The sequence below is a fragment of the Meleagris gallopavo genome, chromosome 1 (genome assembly GCF_000146605.3).
Source record: "Meleagris gallopavo isolate NT-WF06-2002-E0010 breed Aviagen turkey brand Nicholas breeding stock chromosome 1, Turkey_5.1, whole genome shotgun sequence".
Lineage (NCBI taxonomy): Eukaryota > Metazoa > Chordata > Aves > Galliformes > Phasianidae > Meleagris > Meleagris gallopavo.
In genome coordinates, this window is record NC_015011.2 from 33,986,684 (window position 1) to 34,010,010 (window position 23,327).

Below are 23,327 nucleotides of genomic sequence, written 5' to 3' on the forward strand. Positions count from 1 at the left end.
TGGATTAAAAATGTTTAAAACTGCCATTTGAAGGAGATCATCTTTTTAAGATATCTTTTTGTCATTCTTTGCTCGTGTGCTCCTTGTTTTCTGCATTTGTGCAGATGTCTATAAAGGTGCAATGTAATGCAGTCCAGAACATCAGCTTAGAAAGAAATTGGAAACATACAACATCAAAGTTTTATAATCCCCTATTATAGGTAAAGAATCAAATTACAAGCTTGAATTCTTATAAGTATATAAAAGAACAATCAATGTATTTTAATTAAAATGGACTTAGAATGTAAGATATGCTTAAATCTTAAGTGTAAAAATGACAGAATTACAATTTATAATCCCTGAGCAAATCTTGGCAGAAAAATTCAATTAGAGAAAAAACGATTGATAAATTTATAAAACATTAGAACATTTGTCTCCAGGAAATATGAATACTTTCAAGTATTTCTCTAAGAAGACACCAATTTAATGGAATCACAATATACAAGTTTTTGTAGTTCTTACCTACAAGAAAGAGGAGCCAAGAGCACCACTTTGTACAACGGTGCGAATAAAGACAGAGAACAGCAAATTCACTCAACAATGCATTCTAGTTGCAACACATTTATCTTCTGAGTTAGCTGTGAATTTCTAACAGTTTTGTTGACAGCATTCCTTGGGAGAGTATGTATGTATATGTCGATTGCCACCTGCATTGCTTGAACCTCTGCAGTGATCTACTTCCTTATCTTTGGTAAGGATCTGTTCCACCTTGAGGCCCACCACACTGTCAAGGCAGAGTTCTCTGAAGCAAGGACAAAGGATGCTTCAGCACAAAAAGCACAGTGATGAATGACTTAATGGTCTCAACCTTAACAACCTAGTCAATACACATTTCAGAGCTTTCCAGAGATAAAATCTGCTTCCACACGATGTCAGTTTTTTGCTTGGGATGGTAATGAGTAGAATCACAGAATCATTAAGATTGGAAAAGACTTCTAAGTCTGGCCATCATCCCATCTCCACCATGCCCACTAATCATGTCACTCAGTGCCACATCTATATGTTGACTACACCACCTCCCTGGAATGCCTGTTCCACTCTTTCTGAGAAGAAACTTTTCCCTAAAATCCAACCTGAACCTCCCCTGGTTCAACTTCAAGCCATTCCCTCCTGTCCTATTGCTGTTACCTGAGAGAAGAGGCCGATGTCCACTCCACCACAACCTCCTTTCAGACAGTCAAAAGAGAGCAATAAGGTCTCCATTGAAGTATCTCAAGACTAAACAATCCCTGCTTCCCTCAGCTGCTCCAGACCCCTCACAGCTCCGTTCCCCTTCTCTGTACATGCTCTAGGGCCTCAGTATTTTTCTTGAAGTGAGGGGCCCAAAACTGAACACAGTACTCAAAATGTGACCTCACCAGGGCTGAGTACAGCAGGACGATCACCTCCCTAGTGCTGCTGACCACACTATTTCTGAAACAAGTGGGAAGTTCTTTTGAGCTGGATCTAAAATCTATAGTTACTTAAAATCTCTGTCTCCCAAAGCAGATAAAACACCTGTCTCTTTTTGAAAATTGGCCCACATTTTGAAGTGCTTCCCTGAACACATCTGTGCATCACTCCTGGATGCAATCGATGAAGGAAGGACAGACTGCATGACATTACTCTTCTTGACATTTGTGCCTGAATTTGATGAGGGCCTCAATAATTCTCCTCCTTTTCCTACTGGAAATGTGCTGTATAGAACAGCATAGGCACTGATGTGACATTTCGATTTATTCGCTTTCTTCGCATAATTCTGATAAATTCACTCCCAGCTTTCTATTTCCTGTACTGAAAAATTAGCATCAGGAGAACTCATGCTAATCAGCGTTCACTTCTACTGAGACAGCATTGCCCACAAAAGCAGTCTGGCTCTCCGAATTTCTCCGCTTTCTACAGATACCAAAATGGATCATGCAGAATTGCTTACAGGATCAATTGCATTTGTGTATCTTAAGGCAGGAAAGAGCCATTGAGAATGACTCATTCCTTGACCACCTGGGCGACACGAGCAGAGAAACAGAATATCATGGAATCACATAGTAATATCCACAGCTACAGCGTATGTTTCAAAAAGATATCCAACACAACTTTGAAAGATGGAAAATTGCTATGCACACTGGTAATTTCTATTTGAATTTGAGTAGGTAAGTCTCCAATCCCAAGATCTCGCTATATTCCCGCCATTACATTCAGAATATCTCTGAAGATACATAACCATAAACTTGGATCAAATCACTCTTTAATCTTCTTCCCATTTTAGATTAAGAGCTGCCCAAATTGCTTAGGCTTTTGACAGTTTAGACATGTTTTCCAGCTTCTTTCAGTGTTTTAAATCCTCCTGACCTCTGGCTACTAGGTAAGTTTTAGCAATAGTGTCATTACATCCCATTTTTCCATTTGAGTCACCATTTATTTTTTACTTAAGGTAATCTGAATTGCCTGTAATGCCCTACAGCTGATACATAATTTAACATCATAGTTAATAAGTAATATCGGTTTTCCTTTTTTTTTTGTTTTTTGACATGGAGCTGAGCTCACTTATATCATGGTAAAATGGAAGCAGAAGGATCAGAAAAGAATGTAGTAGCTGTATCGTTCCTTTTTGGATAAATGGTTGTGCAAACACTCAATGATAGATGCTGAATTTTCAAGTGTATATTGAGAATGCAATTTCCTGGAGCAAAGGTGCCATTTGAAGGAGTGGGTCAGTGCAACATTTCCTAGTACTTGGACTAACAAGCAGATACTCCAAGTTTTTAGGAACCATGTGCCTGTTTGTAGGATAGTCAAAGCTGAATGACACGTGCACTCTACCTTTCCTCTCTGTAGTGTGGAGGGACATACAGCATGACAAAGTGCTTATCAAAGATTCTGTGTGGAAGATTAGACAACCCTGGTGGACACTTCCTACAGATTTTACCTGCTGTCCTTTGTGCTCAGTGGCCAATGACATGTTGATGGCCTGCTTACTCTCTACTTTTGTTAAAAGCACAGCTCAGAAATACTGATGTTTGGAAGGCAATAGCTCAAAGATAGGCTGAAAAAATACACAGCTATGAGTATTTTAAAAAGAGATTTGATAATGATTCATCTTTTCTCTATACTTCATTCTGATATAAAACTGAAGTTGTAAGAATGACTAAGGGGTGAATTTAGTATGCAGCAACTACTGACAAATAGGATGCACTGAAACTTTTCATTTGGTATTATATAGAAAGAAGTGCCTGTGACAAAAGGACCATTAACTTACTCAACATTCAGTATGAAGAAAACATGCTGTCAAAGCCAAAGAACCAGAGTTAAAGAACTATAAAATAAGCTACTGGCTTATATTAAAATTTGCTGAATCACAGGAATACTGATAACTTTAGCTGCCAATAAGCATTTAAATCCACAAGGATATACTATTTCTGTTAAAGACTTTTGCCAATAGGAAAAAAAGCAAACAAACCAGGAATAATTCAGGCATTTCTTGGCTGCTAACCTATTCTCCATAACTCTCTAATCAATCTCTGTAACTTATTCCTCCAGGTTTAATGTATGCATAATGATCTCATGGCAAAGAGGAATGAAGACAGATGCATTCATCTGCATGAACTAACTTATTATACAGTCAAGGTTGCTGGGGAAATCACTGCAGCGAAACAGTAAAATGCACAGCTGCAAGAATGTACCTAAGTGAATTCCTCCTTTGTTTAAATTGCCAGTGTATACCACAATTATCACAGAAAGTGAATGGGCACCATATGAGCACACATTAATATATATATTATTTTATATTAATAATATTGCATGTATTAGACCGTGATCAGGCACTGAACAGCCACTATTGCCATTATCTCACCTGAGAAGACTGGTGCTCAAAATCTTTTTCTTTGTATTACTGTACTGCTCAATTGCTTTGAAAAATTGTGGTAGGTTCAGTCATGTGACTAAAGCAATCATGACTGCATAAATCATACACTGCTTGCATCATCCAAATATAACATCAAATGCATTAACCCAAAACAGTTAGATTCTCTAACATCCATTTCTAGCTTCTTCATTGCAAAAAAGCACCATGATTTATATTTTAGGTATAGGGGAAAAAAAAAAAAAAGGAAGGGGTAATAGTTTTTTATGTGTCAGATTAACACTTGGACAATAACAAATGATTTAATTCACTTTCTTTTAATTCATTAATTACTGTCAAATAAACTGACCAGAGACTTAGTTACAGACTCAGATTTTGCAGATATAAAAATCCTTGGGGATGTTGCTCCACTCCTTAACTTGCATCAGCTACTCAGATTTAAGAGTTTGTTTTATCCCTAACCAACATCCTATGCTAGTTTGGACGTACAGATGAAAGATACCATATGCCAAGCATGCAGCCACATTTCATGTTTCTGTGATTTTGACAACATTATTTACCTTAACACAGTTAATTAGAATGCATCGTGCCAATTTTAATGCACCTTATGGGGTTTAAATTTGTGCCAACAAAAATGTTTGCCATGCTAGAATCTGTTTTTACACGTAAGCATGCAATAACCAATTCATTACAAGGGACAGAAAGATCAGCAATCATTTATGGGTATAATTTTGGATCTCCCATGATTACACTCATACCCTTGGTAGGAGAGAAGGAGAGTCCAATTGGTAGTGCCTAATATTCTCTAAACTGGAGAAGCCTAAAGAATCACTAAAGGCAAACGTTTCTAGAGAGGTTCTATTGTAATTCCCACAATTTAACTTATTCTGAAGGTCACCTACTCCACAATTTTTGTGACTGAAAGTAAATGTTCCTGAACAGAACTATCCAGTAAACATATCTGTCTCCCCCTTCCCCCCTCCCCCCCCCCCCCTTTTTTTTTTTTTTTTTTTTGGCATTTATAAAACACATTCAACTATTGTACAAATTTTTCTTCTAAGTTTGTTCTGCATAAATGTCTTGCAGGTCCCACCCCCAAAAAGCTTTTTCTGCTAAGGGCAGATTTACATTTAAAAATTTCCCCCAGTGTGTTTATGTGAGTGTGGGTATAAAATCAGACCATCCTACCAGACATGAAGTCATAATGGGAAAAAAGAAACTAATAAAATTCAGACTAACTTATCAAGTTAAAAAAGAGAGAGAGCATGTGATGTCACCATGCCTACCCTGAAGCTTTGCTCAGTTAGAAACACTGCAAAATTCATACCTCCAACCAGCCTGGCTTCATCCGGCTGCAACAGCTTCCAGGAAATTCCTAACTTAAACATGCACAGAACACCTGCAAGAAGAATATCTGCCCTGGATGTTCTTTCCCTCCTTGTTTTAGCTAAGTCTAGAACAGGTGATCTTCAGACTATTACAGTTCTGTACAATCCTGGTGTTCTTCCCCAGTGAAGACCCACAATAGATGATAACTCACACATAAGAAGCAGCCTGCATGTTACTTCCCACTCCTTTCAGCTCACAACGGACTTAAGATACCCGCCAATGTAACTCCCACAACATGGTAAGAATATTTGGTATCACTTTGATATGTTTTATTTTTAAAATATGTAGGCATTGGAAGAATAAAAGATACAATGTCTTCTAATCCCCAGGTCCCAATTATTGGTCAAAGTTATTTTTACAGTGTTGCAAATACATTGAAATGTGCACTGGAACAGCACGTAAAATGTTCTAGACTCAACTTCAACTTTTTCTATATGGAAAACAGGTACAATAAAATGTACTCACAGCTTGTCAAAATATTCAGTCTCCAGGCACCCTTAGCAGAGACCAGGGAAAGTGCATCTTACTGTACATTACAATCATGTTCAGTTATTATCCCAGCTGGCTTACTTAAAAGTTTGCCTATTATTTTCAGTGGCGTGGGGTTAAATAAGTCGAGCTCTGTGATTTTTACTGCATTTCCATCCACTGTCTGTTCTCTGCTGCTCCATTACCTTTAGTTAGCGGTTAAGGAATAAAATTCCTGGACTTTAATGGACTCATTAGAGGTTCCTACCTTAACATAAAGTTACAGAAACGCCTTACTGGGCATCTGGTTTTGTAGTACAAGTTTGTAATGACTTTCAAATACACTTGCTACATTTTTAAATTTTCAATTCCAAAACTAATAATATATCATAACCCAATCTGAAAACTTTTTGGAAAAGCAGATGTGTTCACTACCATGTGAATATACTCCATGTAAGTTATTTTAAAAATATTATTTCAATTGTACTGCAGAATTAGCTATTTTTGATAGGTTTGGTCTACACTGCTACAGTCTTGGTTTCATGACAAGATTTCCCTATTTGACCTCTTACCAGTTTTTATTTTTCATTCTTGTTTACAGAAGCAATGTTCTTGGCATCAATATTCACAGTATATAATCAAATATGATCACCCCTGGTTTACAGTGATACCTAAAATTCAGCTGCAGAACATGTCCTGCTCTTATGCATAGCATTGGGTTTTTACTACCACTGAGGTTGATGCTCATTTTCTGTATCATTTATCTGACAAATATTTGGGGTCACGATGTCATTCTAAGAAGGGAAGAAAGTTTCTCACAGTTAACTATTAAACTGGCCTGGTTTGCTTCACTGATAAAACTAATCAGCGCTGAAAATCAGCACTTGTTCCTGCCTGAATTGATATTCACTGTCCTTCCACCAATCTTTTCTGTGGATAAAAGCATTAAAAGCACTTTCTGTTTTGGCTTCATTCTTATTTTCTCCTATTAAAATACGTCTTCTATTTTTCTTTCTGTACTCCTTTTGTACTTCTTTCAGCTTGTTAGTAAGGGTGACTTTTCTGAAGAGCCTGCATGTGTTTCTTCACACAACATCAGTAGATTCCCAAGAACATGCAGATATAAAGTGAGAATGGAATCTGGAATTAGGACAAGGATAATAAATAAAGAAGATAAACATCTGCATTCTACTAGCTAGTATTTCACCTAGGAAGTTAATAAAATCTACCACTCTAGTAACATAAGATTTTAATAGAAACATGCCAGTAAATTAATTACGAAATCAATGCAGACAAATAGGATTTGGGAATCCTGACGGGTGATCAAAACCCTCACTGGGCAGAATAATACAAACTATGACCATATAAACAAAGTGGTTTTACACAGATTCCTTAGTATTTAGTGATCATCGCTCAGATGCTTTATCTCATTCTTCTGAAAGGATGAGAATATTAATAACCGAAGAGAGGGCAGAAGAATCAGAGAAGACTTTTTCGAATAGTTAAGGAAGCACGCCTGGGAGCAGAAGATTGGAAAAGCACCATCCGTTTACTTTAACAAGGGAAAGATTAAAAGGTGATTTCATAATGAAGTACCTATAAAGGATGAACTGAATTTTGATGAAAGATGACCCTACCACAAATGAGGGGAAGCAGAAATTAGATATATTCAACCTAAAAAGAGAAGTGGCGAGGTTAAATGATCACAAAAGGATAAGATGAATCGCAAGCAACTTTAGTAGAATGGATGTTCCTTCAAAGTGTAATTCAAACACAAGGTGAAATAGAAGTAAATTCAGGGAAGTTACATATTTTGTATAGATGGTCACCAAGGTCTCTTCCGGGCAACTGATTCCACCTAAATTCACAGCTAAGGATAAAGATAAGATATAAACTGAAAGTATAAGTGCTTTGTCCTTACCACTGTACTTTTAAATACAAAAGAAAACCTAGTTTGTAATGATGCTGTAGTTAACTTATGGTCTCAAAAAAACAGGAAGTCCAACTCCTATATTCTGTGCCATGAGGCATAAATGTATATCTTTGTGATCAGGAAGATGCGTAAGGATCAAAATACATTCTCTTCTTTTGGTATAAGTGGATAAAAAGCATGAAAATGTTATTAAACAAAAAAGAAAATTAGCAGTCGCTTCCCCATTAACATGAAACACATTAAACTGCTTCATATTATGGACAAAGAATTCTGCAACAAAAATAAGCAAAAAGAGAAAACATTACATTTTTTTTCCAAGGAGAGCTTTGACCTACTGATACAGTCAAAAAGAAAAAGCAAGTTATTATCTGGATCTGGGATAGTATATTTTGGTGCCACAGAGCTGTTATCTTGGTAGGTGATATATTATCCCTTTGCTATCTCCATTCCCTGAATTTATAATCACTTCAGAAACTGAATGGAAGATTCAGGAAAAAAAAACCAGATGAAAAGCACACATTAAATCCTGTGAAGAGGAAAATAAACTAGGAATCAGAAAATAAACAAGGAACATCATTAATGAGACAGGTTGCCTACAATGTACAAATAAAATAATCTAACAACTGCAAATGATAAAAAATATTCTCAATTTCTCTCTGTTGGGTCAGAAAGCACACCATCTAGTCTTTTTCTGTATTGGAAAGCAAGAAAAGGCTGTTCTGTACAGTCCTGTCAGTTCCCCAACACCTTGCACTGTGATAATGGAGGCTACACTGCTCCTCAGTCTTAGCACTAATTATTTGCGAATCTCCTGCTGATTAATTTGTTTGATTCCTTTTGAATCTGCTGTTTGCTGCTTACTCCCCCTGTCTGGTGATGATCCAGGAGGATCATCTCATCCAAATGATGCACAAGTCAGTTTTTCTGTTGAACCCATCTTTATGCAGTATTGGCTGGATTGGTAATAACTTACAGGACAATATCTTAATACATTTCTACTTAAGTGAAAATGATAATGCATGAAAAATTTCTAACATGTTTCCTAAATTTTGAATATATTGAGGAAGCTGGGCATCTTCGCAGACTTTTCTCCTCATATAATACCATTTTTCTTAAGACAATCCCCCTCCATTCCTGCTCCTCTCCAAAACCCCAACCTTGCTACCATGTGCAAATGTAGTGGTCTTCAAGAAGTCAGTATCAAGCTTTAGGTACTCAGTTACCTAAAACAAAGAAACTGACATCTGCAAATGGCTGTTCCACAAGAGACTGCCAAATCAGCTTTTCACAACTTTTTGGTGGACAACATAAATTACTGGGATTAATGAGTCTTGTGTTCAGCCACTGACTGCGATCAGTTACACAAGCACACAGTTACAGATCTCACTGTGTTCATCCCCTCTTACCACAACTCTTAAGGAGCGTACAGCTTTCTACCTGTTTGGCTTTTCCTGGTTTCTCTCTCCTCACAAGGTCTCTACAGCCTGCTCTCTCTTCCAACTGAAGCCTTTAAAGGAGAATAAATTTTTCAACAGACTTCACCAACCTTCTGAGCAAAGCGAACGAAGTCAAGCATCACAAGGATGCCTTCCCTGTGTGGATTCAGAAAGCAAGCTGAAGTCATGCAGGAAAACAACCAGGAGATGGCACTGCCAACCCCGGGAGATGCCCTGAAGCTCCCCAGCATATTTTCAGTCGGAAACAGGTAATGGCCTCAAGTTACAGCAGGAGAGGTTCAGGTTGGATATTAGAAAAAACAAAATTTTCTTAGGAGTGGTGAGGCATTGGTACAGGCTGCCCAGAATGGTGACTTAGTCAACAATCCTGGAAGTGTTCAAGCAACGTAGAGATGTGGCACTGAGGGATATGGTTTCATGAGCATGGTGGTGTTGGCTGAGGGTTGGACTAGACGAACTTATTGGTCTTTTCCAATCTTAATTACTTTATGATTCAACTAACAAATGGCTAGGATGGTGCAGAGACACATTTGCTAAATATAGAACTACTCTCTCAAAGTTGCCATCTCTACCCCCAAGTGTGCATGTATAGTATATGTACAGAGCCAAAGAGTGGTGAGAGTTATTTACAGTGTTCTTAGAGACACTATATTGGGTTTTATCTTTATCATACTACAAATAGCTAAAAAAAAAAAAAAAACAAACTACTGCAGGAATAATTAAATAAATTATATTTTGAAAGCCTGGAGTTTGGTAAAATTATATACAACTAAACCCAAGTATGCATAAATGAAGGTGTTCAGTACCATCAGCTACAAAACTGTTATTGACTGCATCCATAATCAAAATTTATAAAACTGAAAATATTTTGAAGATATTTATCTTCTCAGACATTATCACAGTGGTCTCGTATCAGCTGGATATTTCAAAAAGTGCATTTTTCTCATTATTGCCACTAATGCACTTTCTTTCTCGTTTATCATGAGATGAATGAAATTAGATCTCTCTTCTAATCCCTTTCAGTATTGAAAAGCATTAGCGCGGTAATGTAATTGTTGCTCAGTAAACAAATTCTATAAATAAATCAACAGAAATCTTGTTTAGGTAAGAACTCAGTGGGCTTTTTTCATTTTCTGTGAGAGAGATTTCTTTTGGATTTATCCATATATGAAACATTTACATGATCAACATGTATGGAACCCATTCCAACAAAGTTATTTTGGTGGAAGGAAGAAGGGGCAAGGAAGAAGAATCCTCTTTTTCAATATTAAGTGTAAAAACAAATTCAAAAATTTCCAGTAGAGAGGAGAAGCAAAAGAGGTGTAGCTCTGCAGATGCTGCACAGCCCATTTGATAAACCTCCAGCAGGTTAAACAAACACTCTGCGAACAGGCAAGACTATAAATGATACAGCAACTGCAGTCTCTCATCAAACATGAAAATCAGCAAATGACTTTGCAGATATAATAAACACCTCAAGTGCAGAAAAGCTTACTAGTTTGTGATCTGCATTTCACAGGTCAGAGCACTTGCTTCTCCTAGGAAATGACCCACAATACTAACCATAATATTTGTGACTACAGAGGTCATTGTTAATGGATTTCTAAATGTTAAAAATATCTTCAGAGCAAACCTGAGCTTTCTGTGCTGATTTTAAAAAGCACGTAGTAAAAGTGTCTATGAAACAAATGCAAATGGAGAAAAAAGTGCTTCTCTAGATGCATACTTCAACTTCCTACCTCTGTATCTACTGATAAATAGATGCATATGCACATTATTTTCAGGTTTTACTTCTGTAATGAGCTCTTTTTTTCTACAATGATAACTACAAAAAAGGAAGGGGATGATTTTCTGGTAGTTTCCCACCATTTGGTGCCGATTCATTGAACAGGAACTTTCTTCAGAGAGTGAGAGATCCAGTCTGCTCTCTCCCAGCTAGGCCCTAACTCTGGATTCACTGAGAGTTCCAATGGCCATCCCAGAGCACAGTGTGCACTGAGGCTGTTCAGAGCCCCTGAACACTTCACACTTTTGGAACTTTTCCATAGTGCAGATGTCTGCATCAATAGATGCAAGAAGTAAAAATTATTATTTTTTCAATTTTATGTCAAATAGATGGGGTAAAAATAAGCTCTTCCCTTAAAAATACTCTTTTGACCCAAACAAAACTATTTGCAGAGTTAACTGAAACTTCTCATAATTTCAGCCAGAAATAAAACACAGAGAAGTCAGAACACTTTTTTTTTTCCTAATAAAAACTCCTTAGAATCAATCAAAAGTGCCTGCAGAATTGAGCTAAAATAAAAAATCCCTCTTGCATTAGGTTTTACAAAATATTTTAATCAGCCTCAAATTTACAGTGTCTTTTTTTTCTAACACGTAATTATTTTCATGCCTGTGTGATTCTGCTCTAGGTTTCAGAAAATGAATTGAAAACAGACAAATAAATTAAGCAAGTAATTTACACGGCATTAGTGTCGACAGATTTCTCCATGTTGTTTCAACAGATAAGAAGGCATTGGATTTCAGTCTGGAAAGCGTGGGAACAGCTCTCTCTAGGCCTGCCCGCATTCAGCATCCAGCTAAGGCTCATCTTTAGCTTACCTTTCAAAATGTCTCCTTCACAGTGTCATCAGGTTTTGACACTGTATCACTACTGCTGGAGTATTTGATGCTCTCCATAAAGCTCTCACAGGGGTAGGCAACCACAGAAAAAACAGCTTTGATTCAAGTATTATTGATCCCAAACTTGCTCTGTGCCAAGCACAGGTTTGCTCTCAGGCATACCAGTGGTAGCCTAGAAATCCATGGGAACCTCAGCCATCTAAACCTAGAGATCAGCCAATGAGAGCACTAGATACTTCATCTTCAAATGCCAGATGCTTCCAACTGCATCTGTGATATTGAGGGAGGGGTCTCACCCATGAGCTTAAAAACACATTCTTTGCATTTGTGTGTCTAACACCAGTCTGGCAACCATAGCTTCCCGGGTGAGCTACAGCATGCAGCCCCACTGCCTCTGCAGTCTACTATACGGGCAGAGTAACAACAGGGGTTCATTACATGAGGTCCGCTCTGGAATTAATGATGATGACAACACTGAAAAATAGTGTTTTGTACCTGAGAATTTGCTCTATCAAATAGTGTTATCATGCTCTTTGTATCACTGTAGTTTCCATGGAAATAAATGGGAACTTTCAGACAACCCTATGCACACCAGTTAAGTCTAAATTTCAAGGTTCAGAGAAAAAATACATTCGTTTCTTATTTTGCACAAGACTGCTTGTCATGCTGATGCTAACTTAAGCCTTCCTTTTACAATTAAGAAATCCTGATGGCAAAACTAAAATGTTTTGAACAATCATTTATATATAATTACAACACCTACACATCTGCAAGATTAAGTCCAGGCCTCAAACTGCAATTATATGAATGCCCATAATTTAAATTAACTATAATTTCATCAATTCTGTAAATCTCTTTGAATTGATCTGCTGCTTGTTGATTTTGTGCCATGTAAAGACATGATAAATATGACATGTACCCTCATCACATGAATAATGTATTCTGCATCTTAAGTGAGCCAGTTCTGCTCCAGAGAGAAGCTTAATCCATTCCCTGCTTCTGGGGATGAAAGGAATTAAACTCAGTGCACTGATTTCACAGTTTGTGCTCATTTGACTTTAATTATAAAATGATTATTTCAACCTTTTTTTTCCTGTAAAATAAACCAAGTCTGAGATCCATGCAACCTCTACAGAATTACAGTACTTCTTTGTGCATTTGGTCTTTGCTCATCAACACTGTACTTCCAATACAGTTAAATGGGAAAGGATAAAAACAACATATTGGGGTTTACAGTTGATACAGCATTTTCACACCCCACAATGATGCAAAGTCTTTTTTATTTTTTTCATATCTGGTCAAAGAAAGGAGCAAATAAAGGAAATCCCCTTAAGTGAATATGAATGTTACAAGAAGGAACCTTCAACAGGCACAGGGAGACATTACAATCTTGTGCTATACTGGGAGATTTAGATCATATATCCTAGAAATACGTATTTACTTGCATCTTTTCACAGACTATTTAAACCTGTGCAAAGCAAAAAGAGAAGAAAAAAAAAAGATTTCTCCTGGCTGTAATGGCCAGAACATTCCTTGGGAATAAGATGGGACATGTGCAGTCCATGTCTCAGGACTGACAGAGCATCAAGTGGCTTGGACAACTATGCTGTCAAAGGTACTGCCAGGCCTCAAGTTTGAAAAAAAGCACCTTGGGAATGTAATATTGTATCAGGCATATGTCTGGAGGAAATAGCACCGAATACTTTCCATACAGCATATGCCCTCCCTGGGAGGATTACTGACATTAACTCCTGCTGACATCTCTCCATCCAAGTTTAGAAGAATTTACCAGAGCCATTGTATTGCACCTTCCCTTTCCAAAGTTGTTTAGAGCTGATCTACATACTGTCAGAAGTCAGATCCTGACCCCAAGCAAAACCAAAAGCAGCTGCAATACATTCTGCCTCAACCTAGTGTTACTAGGGAATAGAACTGGTAGTCCTCTTGCTACCAAAATGGTTTGCTGGGATGTGTCTGCATCTGTGGCAAGAGCATCAACAATGTGGATAAACTGCCCACAGACAAGTAAGATTAGATGGTATTTAGAAGGCCAAATTTTCTAAGTGTCAAAAGGGATATAAAAGTTCAGGGGATGTTTCCAGAAACTTCAGTTAAAACTCCTGAATGTTGGTTACTTCACAAAATACTGCTTAGTTTTATAAAGATATTCATGCACCTAAATTCACAATATTCCTTGTGCTAGAACAGCAATTTGTCAAGGCCTGAAAACATTATTATTATTATTATTATCATTATTATTTACTATTGCATCAGCTCAATGTCATTTATACTTTGGGCTCCTAAGGCAGGGAGTTGCAACAAGGTGTGAAGATAAATGTCTTCACAACATTGAAAAGTGAAGAACACACAGAAGAGCACACAAAATGACAAAGAGTATATCTCACCAAACACTTGTCAGTGCTGTCTCTCTGAAGTAACTCTGACTCACACACAGCACACATAGGGTTGGAAGAGTCCTTTAAGATCCTCTAGTTCCAACCCCCTGCTACAGGCAGGGACACTTCCCTTTAGACCAAGTTGCTCACAGCCCCATCCAGCCTGGCCTTGAGTGCCTCCAGGGAGAGGACATCCACAACTTCTCTGGGCAACCTGTTCCAGTGTCTCACCATCCTCACAGTAAAGAATTTCTTCCTGATATCTAGTCTAAATCTACTCTCTTCCAAATTAAAACCATTTCCCTTCATCCTGTTGCTATCTGCCCTTATAAAAACTCCCATCCTGGCTTTCCTGCAGGCCCCTTCAGGTACTAGAAGGCCGCTATAAGGTCTCCTCGGAATCTTCTCTTATACACATGTACACTAAAATTCCAGAACGTGCAGTTAATTTTTTAACAACTCAAAATAAATGGTCACAATGACTATGGAGTATTAGACATTCCTACTCTTATCAAATGACCTAAAGAAAAATTCAACCCATTCAACTTTTATCAAACCTTTTCTTCAAAGAATATGACTGAAAATCTTCAGTTCTCTGTTATCTCAAACCATGAACTTCAGTTTGTATTCAGACCACAGCATAAGTAATCTGTAAATACAGTAACCACACCATAAATGTCAACTACTATGTTCAAGGTGAAAAAATTAACAAGATTATTATTTTCTTTAAAGAAGAGATTTAGTAAGCTAAATATTAGTGACACACGAGCTACAAAATTATCTGAAGGGATATCCATATAGACAGCTTAATTCACTGAACAACGAATCTTCATTTGTACTGACTTGGAGAAAGAAATCTGGTTGGTGTTTGTATAATCCTCATAACAATGAATGCACACTGAACACTGCAGTAGATTTTTCTCACAATTTTGATTTTCATGATTGGATTGTGAAAATAACAATCTTTAAATCACAAGGATATTTTAAGCAGTCAAAAATATTCATTTGGAAAATAGTAAATCACCAAACTCTCTAACTCTCCCACACATATACCCATACATACATTTGCACATAGGGCATCCATACAATCTGTACTTTGGCCCTTCAGAAATAATTCAGTTACTGTGATGAGATCTGAGACAGGCAATGATAGAAGTCTGAGCTCCATCTCTTGTATCTATAACCTCTGAGAAGGATGTGTGACTTTGTTCAATAATAAGGCCACAGAGTGCACAGAATATGATGATTATTCATTAGAAGGTGGGCGACATGACCTTACAGTTTCTGATTTCTGTTGCCATACGTCTTCCCTTCCATTCAGAGGTTACTGTTCTTGAGGTGAAAATGGCAACATCAGTTATTCTACCTGTGCACAACCTTTGTTAGTGTTCATTTGTTTTCATTAGCTGATCCCTAAATTTTACTTGAGGTGAAAACTCCCTTATATTGCTGCACAGTATATATAATATTGCTGTTCATGGGCACATTGTGCAGACTCATTTGAAGTAATTATAAGACACAGAGGTTTGAATATCCCACTGATCAGTTGGGTTCAGCTCTGTGTGACTGGATGACAGAATCCACAAGGATGATGTCTGTATGGCAGAAAACCACACACAGATGCGACTTCTGACAGCATTCAGGATTGGAAATATGAGCCAAACTCCCTACATCACTGAAGACATACAAAAGAACAGATTTCTCAGGGCCTCTGATGAAAGGGCTGTTGTGATCAACATGTGAAATCTGCTGCAAAAAGCAGATGTGGAGATGTTCCTCATACTAAAGCCCCAGGGAATCTAACTGTGTAAACTCCTTACAGTTCCAGTGGAATCTTCCTTACAAATTACTTGTTGGCACCTATACTTTATTTGCTTTTTATAACGAGTTTAATTTTGACTAGTATTACCTTGCTGTTCACAAACCACATGTTATAAAAAGCAAAGCAAGTCTTACCTGGAATACTCTGTCTCCTCACAGATAGTGCTCCATCAGGTGTCCTTGTCTGGTTTGCAGACTTTGTGTAAGGACTCTCATCTAAACAGAAACAAGCAAAGTTGCAGTTACTGATAAATATAGTGTTAAAAACAACAGATTCTTTTTAATCTAATTACTGTGAACTAGCAATGCAGAGTACAAGAGCTAGATGAGGATGGATATTTCTGAATTCTGACTCAGTGCTCAAAGCCGTGTCTAGCCTGAAAGATAATGTCTCTGAGTAACAGAGCTGAAAAGGATGAGGTAAAGCTCAGATCAGAGATAATGGTTTGTTGATGACAGGCTAGATATACAAAGCCCTTTTCAGTTTTGAAGTAAATATAGAAACTTTCACTTTCCTCAGGTTAAGAAACTTCATGTGTCAAAGACTCCAGTGAGAGAGGGACCTTCCCTATTCAGAAGTATTTCCAGAAGCTTTTGAATATTCTGGCTGTAGAGATGCTCTCCGTTTCTTCTGGGATCTGCCACAGGACTCTACATTTTCCATAGTTAACAACTGATTGGAGAGAACATCAGAAAGCAGCTGCCCAATAGGCCAAGCACACTTATACTGAAGTACAGCACTGTGGCTGCCAGGGTCGAAGCAGGAGGCTCTGTTCACCAACTGGTCAACATGGAGGCATCAGAGGATGCTGTTGGTGGGCCAAGCAGATTAGCTGTCTATTAGAAGCAGCACAAGACAGAAGTGAGGCACTTGTGCATCCCTTCTGGGAGCAGGGTAACCATGGGGAAACCATCAGCCACATAGTAGCTTTAAAAATGGCAAGCTATAAGCTCAGTAAAGAAATGTGCATGCAAGAGAAGAAACAGTAGCATAGATTTTATTACTTTAATCAAAGGAAAGAAATCCCAAGAAATTAGGCTTCCATCTTGCTTGTGCTTTAATCGAGTGCTCAAACACTTTAAAGCACTATCAAATCCTTCTATTTACGTATTTTTTCCTTCATGGACCAATCAGTTTATAGCATGTGCATGAATGTGGATATAGTAACAAGAAAGCTGAATGAGGTTTTTGTTTTATTTTAAAGGCAAAACATTTTTGCAAGGCCACATATGTTGACATAAATGCAGCAAGTAATGAAGATCATATACCGGTGAAATATCTCAACAGACAGATATCATTGTTTTTTCTACAGAAAATGAACTACCATTGCTTTGGGATTCTATTGTTACAAGGAGAGAGCTAACAGGCTTGGCTATACTGCATGTTAATACAAGCTTGAAGAAAATAAAGCTGTCAGCTACCTGATGTACAGAAGAATGAAAGAATATTAGCACAGACACAGCACACAGGTTAAGAAAAAGGCAGACATCTAAGTGGAAAATCTAATATTGTAACATATGCAGTATATACATATCCTTACGGATGTTAAAAATAAAAAGAAAGAATGAAAGAAGTGAACAGGAGCTTCTACAGGAAGCAGGATCATCTCTTTTCTGCCACAGAAGAGGCACAGCTGAGCTAGAACTCAAGCTGAGGATCTCCAAATAGTGTTACTAGCTGCTATCAATACCAAAAATTGGGATTATCAATAACGTGACTGAGATGTCACATGTATTATTATTCATTCACAAGCTCTGAATGTGACAGCAGGTATTGCGAGACATGGATTTTTCTGTTAAAAAGGGGGCAGAAAACATAATCTAATTTCTCAGTAACTTATGGATGGTGATGATTTTTGGGCCATATTTGCATGTGTGCCCTCTCTGTGAAAAATCTATCAGCTCATGGAACAAACAGCTTTCTCCTAGTCAGACTTTGTACATTTGCATTATTTTCATCAGACTGGAGAGAAGGTATAAAGGAGAGATGAACATCCACAACTAGACCCTTTTCACTGAATCTTTATCAGAAGCAAATGAATAAATCAGCTGCAATCTTTTGCTGGAATAGAATTTTCCCCAAATTGTACTACACTGGGAGTATACGTGGTTGTCCCGAGTTCACAAAAAAGGACAAGCCTGCAAATCTTTCTGGTTAATGGCACCAGGGGGGGAAGATGAGTGTGCATTCAAATTACTTGCAAGGGAGCAGGAACAAAAAGTCTAGTATTTTGCACGTAGTAACTGGCAGGTACAAAAGACAGCTGAGACTTTGTATTTGAGGCCACTAGCATTTAGGTTTAGCACTGAAAACTTGTCAGGTATTTCTGTGGTTTATGTGCTGTTAGATACTGTAGGGATGTAATTATGTTACATTTTTTAACCCGTCTATAGATTTTCACAGCAAACAAAGCGGCATAAAAGATTGCTTCATAAACTTTTGAACCCCATTAACACAAAATATATCCAATTATTATAGAGGATAAATGAGTCATTGCCTCACTGGTGGATGGGGAAGTTTCACTTTGCTGGAATTTCCCAAGACAGGAAAGAATTATCTTTCAATGCCCATTTAAGAGTAAAATCGCACTGTCAAATAATAAGAAATCACTGTAAAGAACTCGCAGAAACAAAGGAAAACAAATATAACCACCTGAAGAAGGAACAAAAGCAGCACCATTATTTGAGACAGAAGAGTAATATGAAGACAGATGCAGAAGTAGATACCATCGTAAAGAACAGAATACAGTAAAGAGACAACAAAGCTTTGGTTGCCCTAAAATGTCAGACACCATCATACTGTCAAGAAAGGAAGAAATCTGTTTGTCTGCATTAGCAAAGTTGTTTGTATGGCAACAAGAATTTACAAATCAAATCATAATTTATGCCCCATCTGTGGCGGGGACCATCTTTGGCAGGGAGGATTTTTGCAAACATGCAAAAACATCTCCTAGTATCACTGCTTAGAGGGATTTCTTCGAGTGCTTTGTGCTTCCAGCTTCACCCTCTACAGCACGGACTCCCTGGAGATGAAACTCAACCCAGTAAGCCAATACACTAAAAAAGCAAAGGAGAAGAGCAACTTGGAATTAGGTAAAGGTGAGATATATGTAAGAAGCCACCTATACAAAGCGGAGGAGGAAATAGGATAAAAAAAAAAAAAGCATAAATCTTAGCTAGAGCTACACCCCTAGTACTAAAATAATCTCATCACCAGTGGGGAGAGGGCTACAGCCTGTGACAAACCTTCAGGCTGACTGGCCTTTCTGCTGGATGCCAAAGTCCTGACTGGGGCCAGCACATGGGGAACTCCCCAGTTCTGCCCTCTCCTACAGGAATTGCACTGCCGGAGTCCGTGCTTCCAACCTTGCAAACAGCATAGCTATGTGGATACAGTCTTGGAACTGCATTAATTACACCGCTGACTTTTTTTCTCCCCTTGTCTTTTGGCTAAGGAATTAACAGCCCAGAGTAATCAATTTCTAGTAGTCAGTCGGTCATATCAAGGAGACTGCTATGCCAGCAGATCTCTTTGCCTAGTGACTGCAGGAAACAAACCCTCTCATCCTGCTATCAGGTGAGAATATTTTCCCCTAAAATTCCTAGTTCGTGTATTTTCTGTAGTTGTGAATGTGCAGTAGTGAACAAGTTGCCTGCTGTGCTAATTCCCCCAGTTCCTGCTGCAATGCCTTCCAGTTACTGAGATCCTGAACCAGAAAAGTGAAATTGTCACCCTGGTTTCTCTTTATGCTCATCCTCATGAATGCGACGGCTCCAACTACAAGTAACAGTGGCTAACATATTCTTTTCAAAGCCCTGCACACAGCTCTAATTAAAGACTGCAAAGATAACGATCAGGTGAATGGATAAGCAGTTCCACTGCTTGCAGTTACTTCTGTAGGCTTACTGCTTTTACCTATTGCCTGTGAGGCAGATAAACAACTCTTTGCACTTTCCTGCCTGTTTTTAACCAGCTGGCATCTCTCTTTGTAATTGAATGATTCATTCTTCGAGTTAGGGACCATGCTGTGACTTGTTTACATCATTCCGCATTGTTCCTACTACACAGGGGGACCTCTATCCAAGACTAAGGAATCTATACACTCTAGCAAACCAACAGTAATGTAATCCTATAAAGATGATATATGTGTGCATTGTCCAACGTATAAGTGCTTGGGACTGCGCTAGTAAGATGACCATTTGTAATCTTTAGATATTTGCTATATTCAGTTTAATATCCCTTGAACGATATTAACTGGGGACACATAAGAGGGAACAAGGAAAGTCTAAGGATATTTCCTCAAGAGCCAAGTTCAGGCATTCAGTGTGTCAGGAGGTTTATGATCACTGGAACATTTGCGTGTCCCTCAAGAGGGCTGTGAAAGCTGTTGACACAAGAATGCTGTTTGAAGTTGTGGTAAAGGCTACAAGCACTCTCCCCGTGCTGATCTCACAACTGGTTGGAGGAGGCACATCCAGGTGGTAACTACTGTACCCAGAAAACATGCCCACATCATCTGCTGCATAATTCTCATTTTTCAACAACTTTCTTATTTATGTCATGTTAAGAGATAAGCTGTACTTTGGCCAAGGAAGAACTGTTTTTAGAGTTTAACCATGCGTTTCTTAAGCAGACTTCAGAACTCAAGCAAGTAAAACGCGAGATGCTGCATATATGCTCCTCATTGTTCCTTTCCTAAGCATCTCCATCTTAATGTGGGTCCCAGGATTCGACAAGAAAGTACACTACACCTTCAGCTTGCTCAGTGTACTGGAGGAATAGGATTGTCTGCATATGTTGTTGCTTGCACTCCTTATAATAGCACACATCTACACTAGTGAAGAATCACGTACCTTCCCAGAGGATGGCAACATATCAAGTTGTAAAGATGATGATTATGGCTGAGAGAACATCCTTGAGATTAGTTTATCAAAAATTAAAAGCACCAGTGTCCCATGTACTGCTTCAGGCATTCCTAGATCTGCAATATCACATTCACACTTGAATCTTCCGTATGAGGAAATTACTATATCCACTTCTGAATAAAGAATAATATTTTTCATTAAAAGCAACAGATTTATATGAACCCTGCTTGTACAGCACAAATTATCTTAGGTTCCTATACTTTACCTATCTGAAACATAACCTAAATGTCACCTTTAAATGTTATAAGCTTAGCATTTTCTAAAAGCATTATTTCTGGCTTAGCTTTTATCATACCTGTGATAGCTGGTAAATTCTGAGTTGCAGCATTCTTTGTTATCCCCACATTTTACAGCTGGAAGCTTTCACAGATAAAAATAAACACATATCTACTGATGTCTGTAGTTTATGGAAGTTTAAAATTTGAGAGGCATTCACAGAATCATTCTTCTAAACTCAAACTTCTAAACTTGGAACAGGGATTCAAGTCCCAGTCTCACATTTACAGATGAGTACCCAAATTCCGAGCTTCACTATCATTCCATCTCTCTCTCTCTGATGAGTGTTTTCAGTATGTCACACAAAGTAAATGTAAAGTTCTTCCACAATCAATTTGGAGACTTGCACTGGATGAGGCAGAAGACAAAATGTGAACTCAAGATCCCCTCAGTAGCCCAATTGCTAAAAAGGCATAAAAAGCAAAGTCACTAGGATCATTCTAAGAACACCTCTGATCTCACATAAGCTCATCTCTTCAATCTCAGTTCTTTGTTTCTGGCAAAAATGCTTGAATATATTTTCTCTGTTCTGCTAAAAATTTTGGAAAATGTAATTCTTGGGTAAATCTACAGCAATGGGAAGAAAAAAAAAATATCATAAGGGAAGCTGGAACTTAGTTAACAAGTTCTACTATTCACATTGCCCTATGGCTTCCAATCAAACAGCCAGAAGATAAATACCAATACGAAATTCTTTGAAAAAATTAACTGATGATATCGGGCAGCTAAATTATATGAAGAATAATACTACTCAGACTTTAATACTTCAAGCATAAAAGGTCACTAAGAGTCCTAAAACTCTGGTAAGTTTTACAGCAAATTGAGGTATAAGTTTGTTCTAAGTTGAAGACGCTAGAGAGGATAAAGCAAACAAAATTTTCTAGGAAGGGGAGACTACTGGGAATTTTCCTTTGGCTGTTGATGGGAGATCTGGCACAAATACTTTTAGCTTGGTGTAACTTTATCCTTAGAAACTGCTATTGACAACAATTGAGAAAAAATATATTGGAGTGTGTCTTTTCCTGTAAAGGAAGAACATTCTAAAAGATGTGCTTTTAACTAATGCAAAAGTCTAAAGAAAAATTAACATTCTGGAATGTTCGTGGTTACCAGGATGTCACTCCTGCTGCATCAAAGTGGAATGGACTACTAACAGTTGCAAAAAGAAAGAAAATTAGCTAAGTTCTTTCAGTAGACGTATAATGCACGGATTTTGAATTCACACGCTTCATGAAACATCAAAATGTCAACAATCTTCTTTGCCCGTATGCTAATCCTTTCAGACTTATTACGGGAGCTCCAACCATGAAAGAAAGCATTAATTTCTTTTACTGGTGCAGAGGAATAACAATTTTTCAAGTTCCTTTTACAGCTATGGCTTCAGTCACTTCCAATGAGACTGGATATTTCAAATGGCAATGCCACTTTCCAAAATAATGATTAGAAATATTGAAAATTTCCTACGAGCTGTATGTAACAGTCATTAACAAACTAGGCTCCACGTAGGACAAATATGAATGTATTTAATCTTAATCCTTTCTAATCAAACTCTCTGCTCAGTGCACTCCAGCACTCTTTATTAAGAAAACATAGGGTTTTCAAGTGATTCCATAAGTAGCATAGAATTATGAGAAGAATGAGTTATTATTGCTGCTCTGGTAATTTCCTTTCCTATACTTAGCCGACTAACCCTTCATTTTCACAAACTTAATTTAACAGTTATAGCAACCAATGACTGAGTGTGTTGTCTCTCTAAAGTGAAAATTTATTCAATTTTATTATACTTTATGTAAATTTAATTATCTGTTTTCTGAATTATACGATTACTTATCATAGCAGCAGCTCAGTTTTAATCTAGAAGCAGGAGAAGTAGGATACTGTAACTGTGCATAACTGTGAAACCATTTCCTCAAGATGTTTACAACACCTCATCAAGCTTGATGGCTTGAAAAATGATCTAAATATCCTCTCAGTTTGCTTGTCTGCAGTTAATTTCCTAAGCCTGTGCTTAGATACCTGAGTGGAAATACTCGGTCTCCTAACTGGCATCCAAAACACACAGTATCTGCGTACTGCTGAAAATGTGTCCCTAGAGATATTAGCACATGGTGAGATTCACTTCAGTGGATTGTCAAATGAAGAATTCAATGTAAACAATA

At 37.8% G+C, this 23,327-nt stretch overlaps 1 protein-coding gene across 6 annotated transcripts in view; it reads right to left on the reverse strand.

Annotated features, from left to right (window-relative positions):
• The window catches only part of GRIP1 (glutamate receptor interacting protein 1), a 210,232-nt gene that overhangs the window by 81,944 nt on the left and 104,961 nt on the right, over nucleotides 1-23,327 (reverse strand). For all 6 annotated transcript variants that reach the window (XM_010707861.3, XM_010707846.3, XM_010707882.3 and 3 more), the window contains exon 2: nucleotides 16,102-16,182. In XM_010707861.3, coding sequence (XP_010706163.1) covers nucleotides 16,102-16,182 — 81 coding nt within the window. The remainder of the gene's footprint in view (nucleotides 1-16,101; nucleotides 16,183-23,327) is intronic.